The following is a 15,691-nucleotide window of genomic DNA, read 5'->3' on the forward strand; positions in this document are numbered from 1 at the left end:
CAGTTTTGGCCTGTTCCATCACATGCAGCCCCACTACTGATTTATAAATGAAACACTTGACCAGCCAGTCAACAGTGATAAACCTTTATAAACCTAGTAATAAGGAGCACTCGCAAACAAATCCGTTGTTACATATTTTTATTTAAGCTTTCTTCTTTTGTAGATAGGTCAGTTTGCCACCTCCTGGAAATGAAGAGAACAATAACGGTGAGTAAAACATGCACAGACTAAACAGTGTTTTAACATGCTTATGCAACCAAATTAAACCACAAAGAACATCTTTTCAAGGCTGTAGAACACATTAAAGCACATACCCCAAAGCGCTCCCATGTCTTTATCTCGCTGTAGAAGGCGTCTCCGGGACAGGCCGTGTTCACCACCGTTCTGTGACCCTGCAGAATGAAATGATCCACAAGTCGACCCCCCTGCACAGCACAGGAGGTCAGCTTATCACGCACCAGCGCCATGGAGTGTGAGGAGGGCAGGACGTGTGAGTAATCGCCTATAATGGAGACACCAAAGCCTTTGGTGTTGTGACCTAGAGTGTGCGCTCCCTGCCAGTGCCAGCCGCGGCCCTCATAGATGTAACCATCGGAACCGGCAACGAAACTGTGGAGACAGGTGCATGTTCTTCAATATTATTCTCAATGAAGAAAGATCTGATCTACATAGTTTTTTGTTTAAAGGAACAGGCCACTCTTTTTCTATGAGATATGTTCTTACCTGAGCTTAGACAAGTTTATGTGTACCTGTCTGTTCTTTATGCGTGTGCTCAGTCACGCAAAAAGATGTTGTTAGCATTTAGCCTCTGCTCCGCTCCTCTATGGGGCCAAACGAGGATGAAGTTAGAAGTGACCAAGCTTCGACGTCCGCGCAGTAATAGCTTCACTTTACTGCGCCGTACAATATAGTACCCCTTTTTTGTCCGCTTAGAAAATCGACATGTTTAATTTTGTGTCACTATACTTGGATCGTGTAACTACTCACGTAACCGTATTTAATTAGGGAAAACGTGGAAGAGCTTGGTCGCTTCTATAGGAGAGGCTAAATGCTAACAACATCTTTTGTCTTTTTGCGTGACTGAGCGCTCGCACAAAGACCAGACAGGTGCGCATCAACTCGTCTAAGCTCAGGTAAGAGCAAGAGAGTTTGCTTTTTGTTCACATGGTGAAATCTGATAGTGTGTCAAGGTCCATTATAATCATACTACTGTATATTCATCCAACCACACCATCAAATCTACACTAGTAATTCTCCACGGCCTGCTACCTGTATCCGATGTCGTCCCAGCCGCGGTCCTCCTGGTGGAAGCGCTGCATAGCTCTCATGTCTGCAGAGCACTGCTGGAAGGTAACACAGGGCTGGCTGGGTGTGGCGGTGTGGTGGATGTACAGGAAGCTCAGGGGCAGAGTCAGGTTAGTGGGGGTGCCTCGGTACGGCTCCGCGCCCCACATGCAGCGTGGTACGATGGGGGGGCAGTCTGGAATACACAGGGCAAATGACGCATGAGCAGTCAGAGATATTAAAAAGGCATGGTGGGGAAACCGCAGGGAACCTCATGACACTCAACACGTTTACATTACAAAACACAAAGATTCAAGAAAAATGTTTCGACTTTTATTGTAGGGAAGTTTGTGGGAAATTCAGATTACCCAACGGAGCCTAGATACACGGCGAACGTGGAAACAAACCCACATGTAACAATAGTGCTCTTAAGTGCATTTGCGTGTTTAATAAAACACAATATCCTCCGGTATGATAAATATCCAATGTGTATGTGTTTGTTTAGTATTCTTATTAGTTCCTGTAAAACGAAAGCAAAAATTATACCCTGAGGCCTCACGTTATTTGCTGACTGGGTGGGGCTGCACAGACAAGCTCTCTGTTCCTTTGTTTGTTTTCCTTTTAAAACAAACCTTAGTCAAATAGAAGCTATTTTTATCAATCCCTATTCACTACACAGTAATATTTATATATATTTTTAATAATCTGCCACAATTGCTATTATCTATTATTATCAAGACTTTATTAAGGACACAAAAAACACGGTCCGTGGCGTAAGAAAATTATAAGTATAAAAGTATATTTTATTACAACTGTTTCCCAAAATCATAACTGCTACATACCTACATTTTCTCTTTGTTGTAAGCCTATTCTGTAAAATGATATAATGCTTACATTTTTTTACCACTAGATGGAGCCCTAGAATTATTTGGAAAAGAAAACCCACCTTCACATTTGATAACAAACAATCTAATAAGAATTTATGAATATATTGCTCTGTGGCACAAACCTGGCTGTCATACTGTACATGCATCGCACAGTCACCCATACTTTACATAGGCTGCTGTTTGCACTGATGAGAAAAGTGTCTTGCTCAACAGTACCTGGAAAGGATCAAGTTGCGGACTTACTGATCCCAAATCTTTGCACATGATCTGGGCATTGGGAATGGCTTTGATTGTCTTTAAGAAAAACAAATATATTTTCAGATACTGCTCTCTGTGTAGTGTGAACTTTCTGTTTGCACCGAGGGTTGTTTGTGCTTTCAGTCCTCTGCAGGTACGTTGCATGTGTTAGAGTTGACAGTAATGCAAATCTGTCACTTGACAAAATCTTACCTGTGTACTTTTGCATGAACTTCTTGACTCTGTCGTTAATCACTGCCATCAGTTGCCTTTTCTCCCTCAGCTTTAAATCCCTCTTTCCCTTCTTTCTTCTGTGCATTTCAACTCCATCCACTGCCTCCATCTTTAGCACACCCAGACTGCTCTCTGAAGTCTCCATCAGCTGTTTGAAGTTCTCTCTCCGGCGCTGACTGATGATACGTGGCGCTGCGTCCAGTCCTCTTTGATCCAACCGGTGGCCGTAGTACGCTGTCAGCAACATGCTCAGCTTCAGGGGCCGAGGTCTGAAGGCTTCCCGGGCTAAGATTACTCCGTCCATTCCCCCGTTGACCTGGGCGGTGGTGAGTAAGCTTGGTTTGTGTGCGAGAGTGAACGTTTGGGGGTGGGTGAGGTTGTCCCAGCAGCCATCAGGGCCTAGATCTTCAATCTGGGGTGACTGTTTTGTTACAGGAACGCTCAGAGGGCGACTTTGAATGTCCCACCTAAGTCGACGGAGAAAGCCAGCCTCTATGCCCAGCAGAAGAGGCCGGAGTGCCACAGTTGTGCCATCTGCAGTCAGAACCACGCCAGCTTCTTGATTGTCATCTGTGATGTGGTAGTGGAGAGCAGAGATAAGGTATTTGGACACTGTGGGTTGGACAGGAGAGACAGACCTAGGTTTTCCAAGGTAGTGCTGGATGAAGGGGTCAGTGAGGCCAGAGGCTTTACGCAGGGCTCCCAGTAATTGTACTGGCTTCATACGAGGATATCTGCCTTCAAGTTCCTTTAAGGCATTGATGAAGTCATTCATGTGCCAACAAGAAGCTGAGGGCACAAAAGAAATCTCATTAACAATGTATTAATTTAATAATGTACCATTATTTGACGTTTTTAGTGGTTACAACTGAGTTAGTAACAGTTACGTATTGAATTGTTTTTTCCCCCTCCCTTTTACACCAAATACCCTTCTTGTCACAACCAACACATTAGGGTGACTGAAGTGGCCACTGGGGTTGAAACATGTCACCAGGGATACTATGAGCATAATATTTTTTAATACTCCAATACTCTTTGTACTCTATATCATAATATGCGATTTAGCTTGCACAAGATTGCAACCGTTCCTACTGAAAGCAGGGTCAATGCTTAACTGCCGTGTTGCATGTACTTTTTAAGACCAGTAGCAAGAACTGGTTCAAGCTGCTGCATTAAAGAATAAATCACAATTCCTTACAAACAAGGTAAAGATATATCTGTGATTGCTCATAAGTAGGGCTACAGAAACCTTTAACAGAGAAGATGAAACCTTTTTCAAATAGATTCAAACCAACCCTGGGGTGAATTTTAATAAAAATACTGAATATGAATATCCCCAAGAAGACTTGATTTGGATTTTCGTATTAACAGAGAGAGTGAGGCTATGCAGACAAGTGACTTTTGAAATGAGCTATAGAGAAATGTAAGACCAGAATGCAGAGACACTGCCCTGCCAAACTACAAGCCATTCTTTTGTTCATTTACTCATAAAGCGAAATGCGTATCATGAATATACAGAAGTATAATGCATTTCTCAGCAACTGGGTTTAAACAGATTGCAGCTGTATCATGTTTCAATAAGAAACCTGTTATGTTTTTACAAGATGGGTTATGGCATTTTAAAATATTAAATTACCACAATGTAATATCATTCAGTTAATACATAATACCCAATTACAAGACACTGCAGTATCATCATTGTTTATCCGATGCACTCCAGTGAATAGAATTATATTATTACCTTCTATGCCCAAACCAAACAGGACTCCTAGAAGTACCAAGACGCATGTCCAGTTGTGCACCATCCTGCAGCTTGTCTCCTAGGATAACCTCAGTGTCAGTCTGCCTCCTGTCTGCTGTGCGACTGGAATATATACCCTTCACGTGCAAACTCACCGCCTGCTTGCATAACACAGGGATTATCAGCTCGTGAGCAAGCAGCAAACAAGCAATCTGGGAAAGTGACACCTGCTATCGGGGCAGTGCTTTTTGTACCATCTTAACGTCCGTTGATGCAAATGTATAAACTGATTATTACGGGAATCATTAAACCAATGGGCACTGTGCAAATTGATGGCAACCCTCTGTTTGGCAATATGCATGTCCTCATGTCCTAATGTCCATTCCCATGCCACTTGGAAACCCCAACTCCAATGACTCATTAAAAGTTGCACAAAGGCACAAAGTACTCAAATGTGATGACGAACAAAATCATCTCTCAACTGAAGTCACATCCAAAATAGATTATGAATTTATCTTTTTTTTTTGTCTGTTTGTTTGCTTATAATTAATAAGTGAATCAATTCTCAGAAAATGTGCAAAGAGCAGTGAGGCAAAGGGAAATAAATCAAGCTATTGTTAATTTCGAATGAGAAGTCACGTGACATCCAAAACAGGAAGCGCACGTGTTTTCTTTTGTAAAAATGCATAAGTAAGGTCTCGACTGGAATGTACACAGCGAATGTTGGGCATATATTTTTGAGCTGGAAAGAGGAAGAAACACGAGTAGTTCCCACAGTTAAAGGAGAGACACACAAAGCAAAAGAACCTATGTGTGTTGCTTCACTGAAGACAACAATGGTGATGGCAAATACTTTCAGCTGGAACAAAGTTTAAGAAAAATGTATAATGGATACTTACTTTACAACATTTGGAGCATCAGGTGTCTGCACTATTTACTGCAGCTGTCTAATTTATTTTATTCAGACTAAAGTGCTAGTTTGGAGTCATTTTGCAGTGGCTTCTTTGTACGTCTGCAGCAGCTTCAGTACTAAGCTACAGTAAGATAGCCCTATTTTATTTATTTTTTAATAAAAACAGTTTGAGGAGTGAGTGATTCCAAAAACATTTAAAGGCCCTATACCTGATTTTTTTTTTATTGCAAACAATGAAAGGGGAAGTCACTAAATTAAAATGTTATTGGTGGTCCAAACTCATTCATAACTTTCCTAATGTATTTGTAGCATCCAAATTCTTTGCAGGGACTAGTTTATAGGCAAATTTCACAACTTGCAGGTTCACTTTTCAGGATCACGTCCACATAAATACTGCTAAAATAGCCTGAAAGTTTATAAAATTGATACAAATGTTTTATAATTTGATGCACGCTGTTTTCCCTTCAAGCATTAGTGTTAACAATACACTGAAGGAGGATAAAATAACTTTCATTCTATTTCTAGAAGTAAAATCAGGTAGCGATCCTTTAACTCATTCGTTCATATTATTGCCATTCACTGCTGCTCTAAACCCTCGACCAGCAGAGGGCGCAAAAGCTAAAGAGTCACCACCCAGAAGAAGAAAGTAGAAGGAGAAAAACAGGAAGTGGAAGACAGACAGCCACTTTACAAAGGTTCGTTAAAATATTATAACAATACATTATCAAGCGAAACTTTTAATTGGATGTATAATAATAAGGATCACACTCAAGTACTGTTGTAACGGTTTTAGTCTGTCGTCACTATGCTAACAGTAATGCTCATGCTGCAAACCTAGCTACTGCCAGGCTGAAATGCACACGACAATGTATTAGACAATTATGAGCTAAGGAATATTTGGGAAATCATGCTTACAGTATATCTTTTTGTGCTTTGTATCATCTCTTGAGAAGCAATCCACCTGCATGGTTACTGTCGGGGGGTGCGGGTCAAAATCACTATTAAAAATAAATACATATATATTAGTACAAATTCTCCATTTTAAAAGCTCTATATCTCTAACTTTTGACCTTCAGTGACTAGGATTATTTCTAAAAGTATTGTATGTATTCACTGAATGAATGGCTATGATCCCTGCAAAATGACCATTATTGTCCAGAATGGGTACATCACACTTGCCACTTCCTGCCACCACAAATTAAATCAACACACTTGATTTTGACAGGGTGGATCATCATAATGCTTCCTTAACTGTTACTGTTGTGTCCTCCAGATTAACATGGACAACCGCTTCACGAAAGGTAAATCCACCATCCTCGAGCGGCCACTGACCCGTCCGAAGACAGAAGTGAGCGTGAGTGCGTTTGCCCTGCTGTTCTCTGAGATGGTGCAGTACTGTCAGAGCCGCGTGTACTCTGTCACTGAGCTGCAGTCCCGGCTCTCGGAGATGGGCCAAAGTGTAGGGGCCAGTCTGCTCGATGTCCTGGTGCTGAGAGAGAAGAATGGCAAGAGGGAGACCAAACTGCTCAACATGCTGCTGTTCATCAAGGTGGGCCTGCAAAATGATAATAATAATACATTTTATTTGTAACGCACTTTTCATTCGGAGAATCTCAGAGTGCTACAAGACAACACACACATTAAAATCATCAACAATTATAAGCTTTCTTAAAAAGGAAAGTTTTCAATTTAGCTTTAAAAAGTCCAGGTTTCTCGTTTCCCTCAACTCCGCGGGGAGGCAGTTCCAAAGCCTTGGTGCAGCAGAACAAAAGGCTCTGCCCCCCATGGTTCGGCGTTTAGTTGAAGGAGCATGGAGGTGGAGGCTACTGGATGACCTGAGGGTGCGGTTGGAGGGTTTCCGTGATATGAGTTCTTGCAGGTATTGTGGAGCATGACCAGTAATGGATTTATGGGTGAGCAGCAGGATTTTGTAGTCGATCCGGGCAGAAACCGGGAGCCAGTGCAGTGAAAACAGAACGGGTGTGATGTGCTCATACTTCCTGGCTCGCACAAGTAGTCTAGCTGCACTGCTCTGTATATACTGGAGTCTCTGGATGTCATTGGCAGGGAGCCCAATAAAAAGTCCATTACAGTAGTCCAGCCTTGAGGAAATAAAGGCATGGATAAGTTTTTAAAAAAGACGTAATCATATCGGTGCCAGTTTGGTTTAGTAAGTTTCACAGTATTATTATGATGTTTTGAAATATTGTTTAGTTTGCCCTTGTGTGGTAAAGCAGAATGGGATGTGACCTCAGACCTCAATAGCTGTAAGAATTGTGTGAACTGTTTATGTCAATGTTATATTTTATGTATTTTTTTCCTTTTTTTTTTTAGATTAACTAGAACCATCCCCCTCAAAAAGTAGACCATTTTTTGTCACGGCGGTTTACAACACATTCACTTCACTAAAGTCTGTTTTCCTTCAGGTGAACGTGTGGAAATCTCTCTTTGGAAAAGAAGCAGACAAGCTGGAGCAAGCCAACGACGACGACAAAACATATTACATCATAGAGAAGGATCCTCTCATTAATGCTTACATATCTGTCCCCAAAGAGAACAGCAGCTTAAACTGCGCCTCCTTCACCGCAGGCATCCTGGAGGCTATTCTTACACACAGTGGCTTCCCGGCCAAAGTCACTGCTCACTGGCACAAAGGGACTACGCTCATGATCAAGTTCAACGAGTCAGTCATCGCCAGAGACAAGGCTCTGGACGGCAGATAATAAAGCGTGGTCAATTCTGAAGAACTCCTTTCCAGCTTTATTTATTTCAAAGGTGGTTAGTTTTATAAGAAAGTCCCAGAGGATTTTGTGAGCATATTGCTAAGTTATTAACAATGACAACGTTCCAACGCAGCCCATTGACCAACAAGCTTCTAATGTTTGTAAAGGATGTTGGATAACCCACAAAGTTCACCTTGTCCTTTGGCTGTGTCTTTCATAAGATCAATAATGTCAGGACATCTTCATACCACCAATAGAATACACACACATTTGCAGTTTATTCTCTTCAATCCGTGAATTTATCTTTTATTAGTAGAGTAGAGATTCGTAACATGTCTTGCAGTAAAACATTTGTTTTGTTTTTGTTGTCCTCAATGTACAGTGTGTGATGAAATGTAGAACTCTGGATTAAAGTTATCCAATTGGTTAATTACCTCTACATGCTTCAACAGTAATTTTCTTGTGCCTGTACAATATTTCTATTCTATAATCCATGTGAGACTTTGGCTAATAAACTGAACTTTCGCCGTTCATTTAAGATAGATACATAGATAGATAGATGTGCACATTTGCTTCATAACAAAAGCAAACCTAAAAGCACAATAATAATAGTAATGGACTCTGCTAAAGACCCTTGTTGCAACATATCTGCAACATGCAAAGAATATGGACAATCTCAAATTAAGTTTCCATTGTAGAAATGCACAGCCGCATATATGAGCTCCTGAACCGGTCAATAGAGCACCTCAGCATCATCATCAAGTCCACTAAACTACTAGCTAGTGGATTATCCTAAACAGAGAGCAGTTCGTAATTTGGTGTCCATAATATAATGTCCACTGAGTCCAGGCTCAGGCCAATCACGGAGCCAGCGTTTTTAAGCTTCCCTCTTTATTCAATATGAAATTAATCTGCATGAAGCATGCAGTAGCTAACTTGCTCAGTCTCTTTTATGTACAGTTTGCTCGTGACATGTTTCTATCATTTCAAGATTTTGCCGTTGACGTCAATCACGTGACACGGTCATGTGGCTCACCGGAAGCTGCGTTGTGTTTACCTTTTGTCGCCTGTGGTTCATTACCAAAGACACCATCAGCGCTAGTCATATTTTATCTTGGCTTTAAACCGTCACAGTTTGACGATGGATTTTTGTGAGTCTTTAAATCTCGTAAAATGGTGACTGTGTGACCATCATTATGGCGTCGGCCAGTTATAGCAACATCCAGGAGGAGGACACCGCCACAGGTTTGCCCATCAACCCTTCATTCACTGCTCTTACCATCTATCTATTAGTATTAAAAACGTTCTCATGGACCGTGCACCGGTCACTTTATTGTTACTGAGTGATAGCACTGTCACTGTGTTCAGTCTGCAACATAGATCAAATTATTTGACTTTTGTTCCAGCCTTATTAATAATATTGTTACCATGTTATACCTAATATGATCAGAAAGAAACGCTGCCTCAAATAAATACATTTAATACATTATGTTGAGCGATAGGTCCTTCAAGTATTTGTGAAACAGTCACATGGTGTGAGTTGTGACAGGTCCAAAAGTGTTTCATGATGAAAGGTGAAGGACAATGTAGTAGAGCAATGATGCTCCCAATTAATTTGAATGGCTCAACACTGTAATGTGGCCTAGTCTTTCCTACTTAGTTCCCCCCCCCCCCCCCCCCCCCCCCTTTTTTTTTGTCTTGGCAAAGGAGGAAGTTTATGATTCGAAAGTCGGTTATTTTGAGGGAAGTCCTTCATGTTAATGTTTCCTTAGTTTGATACAGCATACATTTGCAGCTTTGAAAAATCTTCATTTCTTTCCCCTGTAAACTAAACCTTGATCTTTCTGCTTGACAGAGAAGGACCAGCTGCTGGCATCTGTCCCTGGGTATGGCTCCCAGGACCTTAGTGATGGTGGAGCGCTGGGGGACTGTGGCTTCCAGCAGCAGCAGGAGGAAGCAGAGGAGGAAGCTCTGAGGAGGAAACTGAAATACTTTTTCATGAGCCCATGTGACAAATACCATGCCAAGGGACGGAAGCCGTTCAAACTGGGTCTACAGCTGCTCAAAATCCTCACTGTGACTGTGCAGGTGATCTATGCCATGACCCTAATGTCTTCTAATGCTTATGAATTGGTTGTAATATAAAATCACCATGCCGGAACTGCAGTGGGGCTAGAGCTCAAGCAAATAATTTACATAACTTTAAACGTTTATTAATAGTTAGTTATGACTATTCCCCTGAGTCACATGCAGAGTTTATGTTGCTCTGGTTGCAACCCATAGACTAGCTATTTATTCAGTCTATGAGTTGCCCTGATTGATTAGCTTCAATCAATCAAATCAATCAATCGTAAATATCTTTATGTTTGCAGAGCTGGTTAGAGTAGCTAAAATATTTGCTCAAGTAAGAGTAACTTTACTTTATTCTTGAAAAATTAAAATGTAGTGACCTAAATAATTAGTATTTTTATTAGCAGATGTTCCACTGGTCCAAGAATAACTATTGATCACTATTGGAGGTTAAATCGGCCTTTCCAAAACTACAGAAAATGACCTACAATATCATGAACTTTATTGGGTGTCTCAACGATTGTTTTTAACTGACTCTTGTGTGTCTCTCGTCTGTAGCTGGTGCTTTTCGGCCTGAGTAACCAGATGGTGGTGACATTTCAAGAGGAAAATACTGCAGCATTTAAGCACCTTTTTCTTAAGGATTATCAGGACAACACCCCCCAGGCTGTTCACACACAGGACGAGCTCTACAGCTGCATTCACTTTGCCATAGAACAGGTAAACGTCACTGGTTCATGACATTAAATGCTTATGTCATAAAATAATTTGTTAAGATAAAATACAATGGATGCTGTAAAGTGCTGGTAAAGGGATAACTAGTGGTTCAATTAGCAATAGAATAGGAGTAAGAAAGTTCCCTGCAGTTCCCTCAAACATAACATATTTTTTGTTTCTCCTTCAGTACTTGGCTCTGCCTCAGATCTCCCTGGGACGATATGCTTATGTGCCTGGTGTAGGCTACAATGACAGTGCACTATCCCTTTGTCAGAGATTCTACAAGAGAGGCTCCATAGACCCAGTCAACGACACATTCGACATTGACCCCCACGTTGTCACCAGTAAGACTTATTATGTCTTTTTATGTTTTTTTTCCTACTCTGTGTTATTTTAGAAGACTCAGTGCCATTGTCAAATATCAAACATTCAAGTGGAACAACTTTCTTTTTGTTTTTGGTCAGCCCAACTATTTTTAACAACGTTCTTGAGATAACGAACTTGCCGTGATATATAAAGCTACCAACTTTTTCCAGTGACCACATTTGCCTCATTTTATCTCCATTCATTCTATTTACAAAACATGAATCGTCTGCCAAGAGAACTTACTTATTTGCACACCTGTTATCGACAAATGTGATAAATCACTAACTTTACTTGCTAACTTTAGATAGATTATAAAGCTTTGAGGAAGTTTGCAAATGCGGCTTCAGTTATTTCACACTGGGAAACAAATTTCAGAACTTCCCGGAGAAAAAAACTTCCCTTAATATCCTTTTTTTTTTAAATCTTTTGCAGATTGCACTGGGGTGAATCCTCTTGATTTGACTCCCGCTCCTGGAAACAGTGATTACAAGAATTTTACTCTGAAATTTCACAAGTCAGTTTTTACTTTTGCAGTTGGTGATACGATATTTAGTTGTAATTGCTCCATATTGTATTTATTACATTATACCGTATTTGATTGTTGTTGTTGTAGGCTGATCAACGTCACCATTGACTTCCAGCTGAAGGCTATAAACATACAGACCATTTTGAACAATGAAATCCCAGACTGCTACACCTTTGCTATTACGGTATAGTATAGTATTTAACTAAGCATTTACTACAGATTCACTTTGTTTATTGTTGAATAGCATTAGAAACAGCTTTTACTAACCCATTATTCATCTGCATTTAGGGCTGCATTGACTAGATCAATTTAGGTTTATGACTAATCTGTTACTGAAATAGATGAACTCTGAATGAATGATCTGCCTATTTCTTCATATTTCAGCTATTGCCATTATGTGCGTGTGATGCATTGTAAAAAACACATTTTATTATTCAAATTCACACTAAGCTTTTAGTTACAAGTCAATGAAGTGACATTAAACAGTTTAGTTTTGCTTTCCCTCAGATCGTCATGGACAACCGCGCTCACAGTGGAAAAGTCAAAATCAGTTTGCAGAACGAAGCCTCCATTAAAGAGTGTAAAGACCCTAATGTCTCTGGTCACGGTGAGTAGAAGGAGAGTATTTATCATCACTGCATTTCCAGAGATGATCTATCGACTTTTTCCTCTACCAGCTGAGAACTACGCGCGGGAGTTCTTCGATGTCCTGGTGGCGATAGTCTGCTTGCTTTCTCTGCTCCTGTGTGGACGCTCCATAATGAGAGGAATCCTTTTGCAGCATGTAATTCTCAATACACAACTTGGTTTCTTACATCTTCCACCTTCGTTAAAGCAAACTATTTCCCCTGAGATTTTTTTTGCCAATCCTTAAACTTGAAAATAACTTTTGGTTAAATACTCATTAGAACACATAAAATGCAGGCCATGTCCAAGTTGATACACAATATAAAAACATAAAAAATGTGAACAATTGTAATATGTCTATTTGGCCCAAACTGTGAAGGTAGGAGCAGTTCAAGATGGATTCAGCTTGCAGACAAGGTCGTTTTTGACTTGACTAATTGCGACACTGTCAGTATATAGACAGAAAATGAGTTGGGCAGTTGAGCCACTGCAGCCCAAAATTTGTGTTTTTCCTTTGTTGGTTGACTTCATCCTCTTTGCCCAGGGGTGTTTAATCATAAAATCACTGGCCTTGTTTTGGATCCAGTGTCAGTCTGTTTGCCCCGGTCCCTAAGGAAATGACTGTGAGTGACTCATTGTGTTGGTGCTCCACATAAACCAAGAAGTGCCCTGCAACTGTGGCCTACTTTAAAGACTCACAGTTAACTAGACACAACTTTTTTGCATAAACACTTGACGTGGCATTTTGGTCTATTATTATATTGCCCTTTAAACCAATGTGTTTTCCTTTTGCCTTTGTTCACACAGGAATATGTGCAGTTCTTCAAACACAGATTCAACCGTCACGTCAGCTGGTCAGACAGATTTGAGTTTATAAATGGGTGGTACATTCTTCTTGTAATCAGTGATCTGTTCACCATAATTGGCAGCTTTATTAAAATTGGGATTGAGTCCAAGGTATTGAAATGCATCAATATGCTGTTTGTTTCTACCAATACAATGTTTAAACAACACGTTTTTGTCTATAATGTTGCAGAATATATCGTCTTATGATCTTTGTGGAATCCTGTTGGGAACATCCACTCTGCTGGTGTGGGTTGGAGTCATTCGTTACCTCAGCTTCTTCCAGAAATACAATGTATGTTGAAGATACTTTATATACATCTTTTTATAAATATAAAAAGGTGCTAATGATTGTATCTGACAGATTTTGATTGTCACACTGAGAGCTGCTTTTCCAAACGTGATCCGCTTCTGCTGCTGTGCAGCTGCTATCTATTTGGGATACTGTTTCTGTGGATGGATTGTGTTGGGACCTTATCACACTAAGGTAATATTCTTCTCAAAGATCAATGTCTTCCTTTGACTTCCCCTTAAAAAGAATGAAAGCAGCATTTCCAAAACATGGTTAGCGTACAATCATCATTGTATCTAGCATTATAAAGCATGCTATAGCTAATATAATTGTCTGTCTTATAATATAATCTGTGTCTTACTCTGAATTTTAACAAAAAATCTGCCACCCGAAAAGGATCATTAGGTGATCCCTTCCCTTTACATAGCAATAATGGAAAAGGTTGGAGCTGGTTAGTCAGAACACTCTTGAGCCTTGTCTTTGATGACTCACCTCTCGCTAGCTGGAGAACTGCATAAGTCATAGTTAGAAAGTGGGCCAGATCTTGTGGTGGCGCATGGAGGGGCGCAGGCTTTTGGAAAATTATTTTCCAAGTGGCGGAGCTATATGCGCCATTCGCCTCTGCCACTTGTGAGGGGGCGTCACAAGAGGAGGTGACTGCACTGATGGGAGTACCGCTGACATTCATTCCCTCATTTACATTGCGCTGCCTTGTGTTCTTTCTTAAGCCTTAGGTTCTCACAGGTCAAACTAAAAACTAAAAACACCCCATCGTGAGCTAAACAATGTTAATGTCTAGAGGGAGTAAGAGCTACAGCGTCCACTGTGGCGCGGATCGGCCGTGCTTGGCGTGAACGCCAAACAAAACAAATGCACATGTTCACCCCCCACTCCCCCACAACCCCTCTACCGGCCGCGGTGTCGTTTTGTTGGAAGAAAATGTGTATCTCTTAAATGCACTAAGTCTGGAGTGGCAAGATCACAAAGTGCGCTCCTACTGAGCGCAAAATGTCACGCTATCGTCTGCGTGTTGAGACACAAGATCGGGCCCTATAAATCTGTATGTCTGCTGACTGAATGTGACTAAGTTCTGCTGCTCTCTGGTTCTCAGTTCCGTTCTCTTTCGATGGTGTCTGAGTGCCTATTCTCTTTGATAAATGGAGACGACATGTTTGTGACGTTTGCGGAAATGGAGCACAGCAGTCCTCTGGTGTGGATCTTCAGCCAGATTTACCTGTACACCTTCATCTCTCTCTTCATCTACATGGTGCTGTCCCTCTTCATCGCGCTCATCACCGGAGCTTACGACACTATCATGGTAAGGGAATGATCAGGTACATTTTGCAAGAAGGCAGTCACCAGCAGAGGCATTAAGATGTAAAAACTATAGCTATATAAGCTGATGTGGTTTACAGTAGTTAGAAGTCTGTCCGAGCCATTATTTCCCACAGCGTCACATCATTTGAGGACGCTCTGCTGTCTGACATCAAGTGGCAAAATATGCCATAACAAGATACTATGTAATCTGAGCTATTCACTTCACTTGCATTGTGCATTACTGATGTCATACAATATCACTGAAAAGTAATCCGCATTATTGTCCTATCCAGGCTCAAACCCAGGAGCAGGTGCGCATCACAGACCTCCATGCTTTTATCGCTGAGTGCACGGACACGCCCAGCTCTGGGAAGTTCAGAGGGCCAGAGGGAACGTCCTGCTCTTTCCTCTGCTGCTGTGAGTGGTGAAAAACGACAACCACTGGCTGCGATGTTAGATACACCTGCTTTAAAACCTCTTAAAACAATATTCCTATCGGATAATCACAAGGCAGTAGGTACATTTAGGTCAGGAGGGTGTTCCAGAATAAACTTCAGATAGGCTAAAGCAGCAAATGACGCGCCACTGAGTTAGTGTGGCAGTAGGCGTAAGTATTTTAGAAGCCGCTGCTGTACTTATATAACTCTCAGTCATTTCTCATAGAGTCAGATGTTGTATAAGAACCTATAATGCTACCTGCGGGCCCCAGGTGTCAGTAAAAGAACAAGATTTTATATGTTTTTTCTTTCTTTTTTTAATTTGTGGTTGTGCAAAAAACCCACGGGCCGCCTGATTTTTAGTTATTCTCTATTTGTTTTTGGCTTTTAGAAGAAGCAAAACAAAAAATAAGTTTCATGCCAAAATAGTGAATAGTTGTCATATTTGCTGTAAACCTATGGCCTTGTTTACATAAG

The 15,691-nt window shown here is 40.9% G+C and overlaps 3 protein-coding genes across 3 annotated transcripts; 2 read left to right on the forward strand and 1 right to left on the reverse strand.

The window, feature by feature from the left end:
- Positions 1-145: 145 nt before the first annotated feature.
- pglyrp6 (peptidoglycan recognition protein 6) lies at positions 146-4,783 on the reverse strand. Its single transcript, XM_079563883.1, has 5 exons — positions 4,384-4,783; positions 2,622-3,431; positions 1,270-1,480; positions 315-609; positions 146-183 (listed from the first exon to the last, which is right to left on the reverse strand). Exons 1-5 carry the CDS (start codon positions 4,445-4,447, stop codon positions 169-171), a joined length of 1,395 nt encoding a protein of 464 aa, XP_079420009.1. The 5' UTR covers positions 4,448-4,783; the 3' UTR covers positions 146-168.
- Positions 4,784-5,902: 1,119 nt separating this feature from the next.
- trappc5 (trafficking protein particle complex subunit 5) lies at positions 5,903-8,159 on the forward strand. Its single transcript, XM_079563884.1, has 3 exons — positions 5,903-5,991; positions 6,570-6,845; positions 7,723-8,159. Exons 2-3 carry the CDS (start codon positions 6,576-6,578, stop codon positions 8,017-8,019), a joined length of 567 nt encoding a protein of 188 aa, XP_079420010.1. The 5' UTR covers positions 5,903-5,991; positions 6,570-6,575; the 3' UTR covers positions 8,020-8,159.
- Positions 8,160-9,058: 899 nt separating this feature from the next.
- LOC306968731 (mucolipin-1-like) lies at positions 9,059-15,312 on the forward strand. The gene is made up of 13 exons (XM_079564214.1): positions 9,059-9,264; positions 9,875-10,107; positions 10,648-10,809; positions 10,994-11,150; positions 11,605-11,686; positions 11,786-11,882; positions 12,206-12,305; positions 12,376-12,482; positions 13,133-13,282; positions 13,362-13,463; positions 13,533-13,655; positions 14,572-14,778; positions 15,071-15,312. The coding sequence occupies exons 1-13, from the start codon at positions 9,216-9,218 to the stop codon at positions 15,203-15,205; spliced, it is 1,704 nt and encodes a 567-aa protein (XP_079420340.1). The 5' UTR covers positions 9,059-9,215; the 3' UTR covers positions 15,206-15,312.
- The last annotated feature ends 379 nt before the right edge of the window (positions 15,313-15,691 follow it).

This window comes from Gobius niger (genome assembly GCF_951799975.1).
Source record: "Gobius niger genome assembly, chromosome: 10".
Classification (NCBI taxonomy): Eukaryota; Metazoa; Chordata; class Actinopteri; order Gobiiformes; family Gobiidae; genus Gobius; species Gobius niger.

Bases quoted from the DNA above. Each gene is read 5' to 3' on its own strand.
- trappc5 (XM_079563884.1), top strand. From the start codon at position 6,576: ATGGACAACCGCTTCACGAAAGGTAAATCCACCATCCTCGAGCGGCCA. The intron at 6,846-7,722 runs GTGGGCCTGCAA...GTTTTCCTTCAG, and splicing joins ACATGCTGCTGTTCATCAAG to GTGAACGTGTGGAAATCTCT.
- LOC306968731 (XM_079564214.1), top strand. From the start codon at position 9,216: ATGGCGTCGGCCAGTTATAGCAACATCCAGGAGGAGGACACCGCCACA. The intron at 10,108-10,647 runs GTGATCTATGCC...TCTCGTCTGTAG, and splicing joins TCCTCACTGTGACTGTGCAG to CTGGTGCTTTTCGGCCTGAG. The intron at 12,483-13,132 runs GTAATTCTCAAT...TTGTTCACACAG, and splicing joins GAGGAATCCTTTTGCAGCAT to GAATATGTGCAGTTCTTCAA.
- pglyrp6 (XM_079563883.1), bottom strand. From the start codon at position 4,447: ATGGTGCACAACTGGACATGCGTCTTGGTACTTCTAGGAGTCCTGTTT. The intron at 1,481-2,621 runs GTAAGATTTTGT...TGTGTATTCCAG, and splicing joins GTTCATGCAAAAGTACACAG to ACTGCCCCCCCATCGTACCA. The intron at 610-1,269 runs GTAGCAGGCCGT...CTGTCTCCACAG, and splicing joins TGGGACGACATCGGATACAG to TTTCGTTGCCGGTTCCGATG.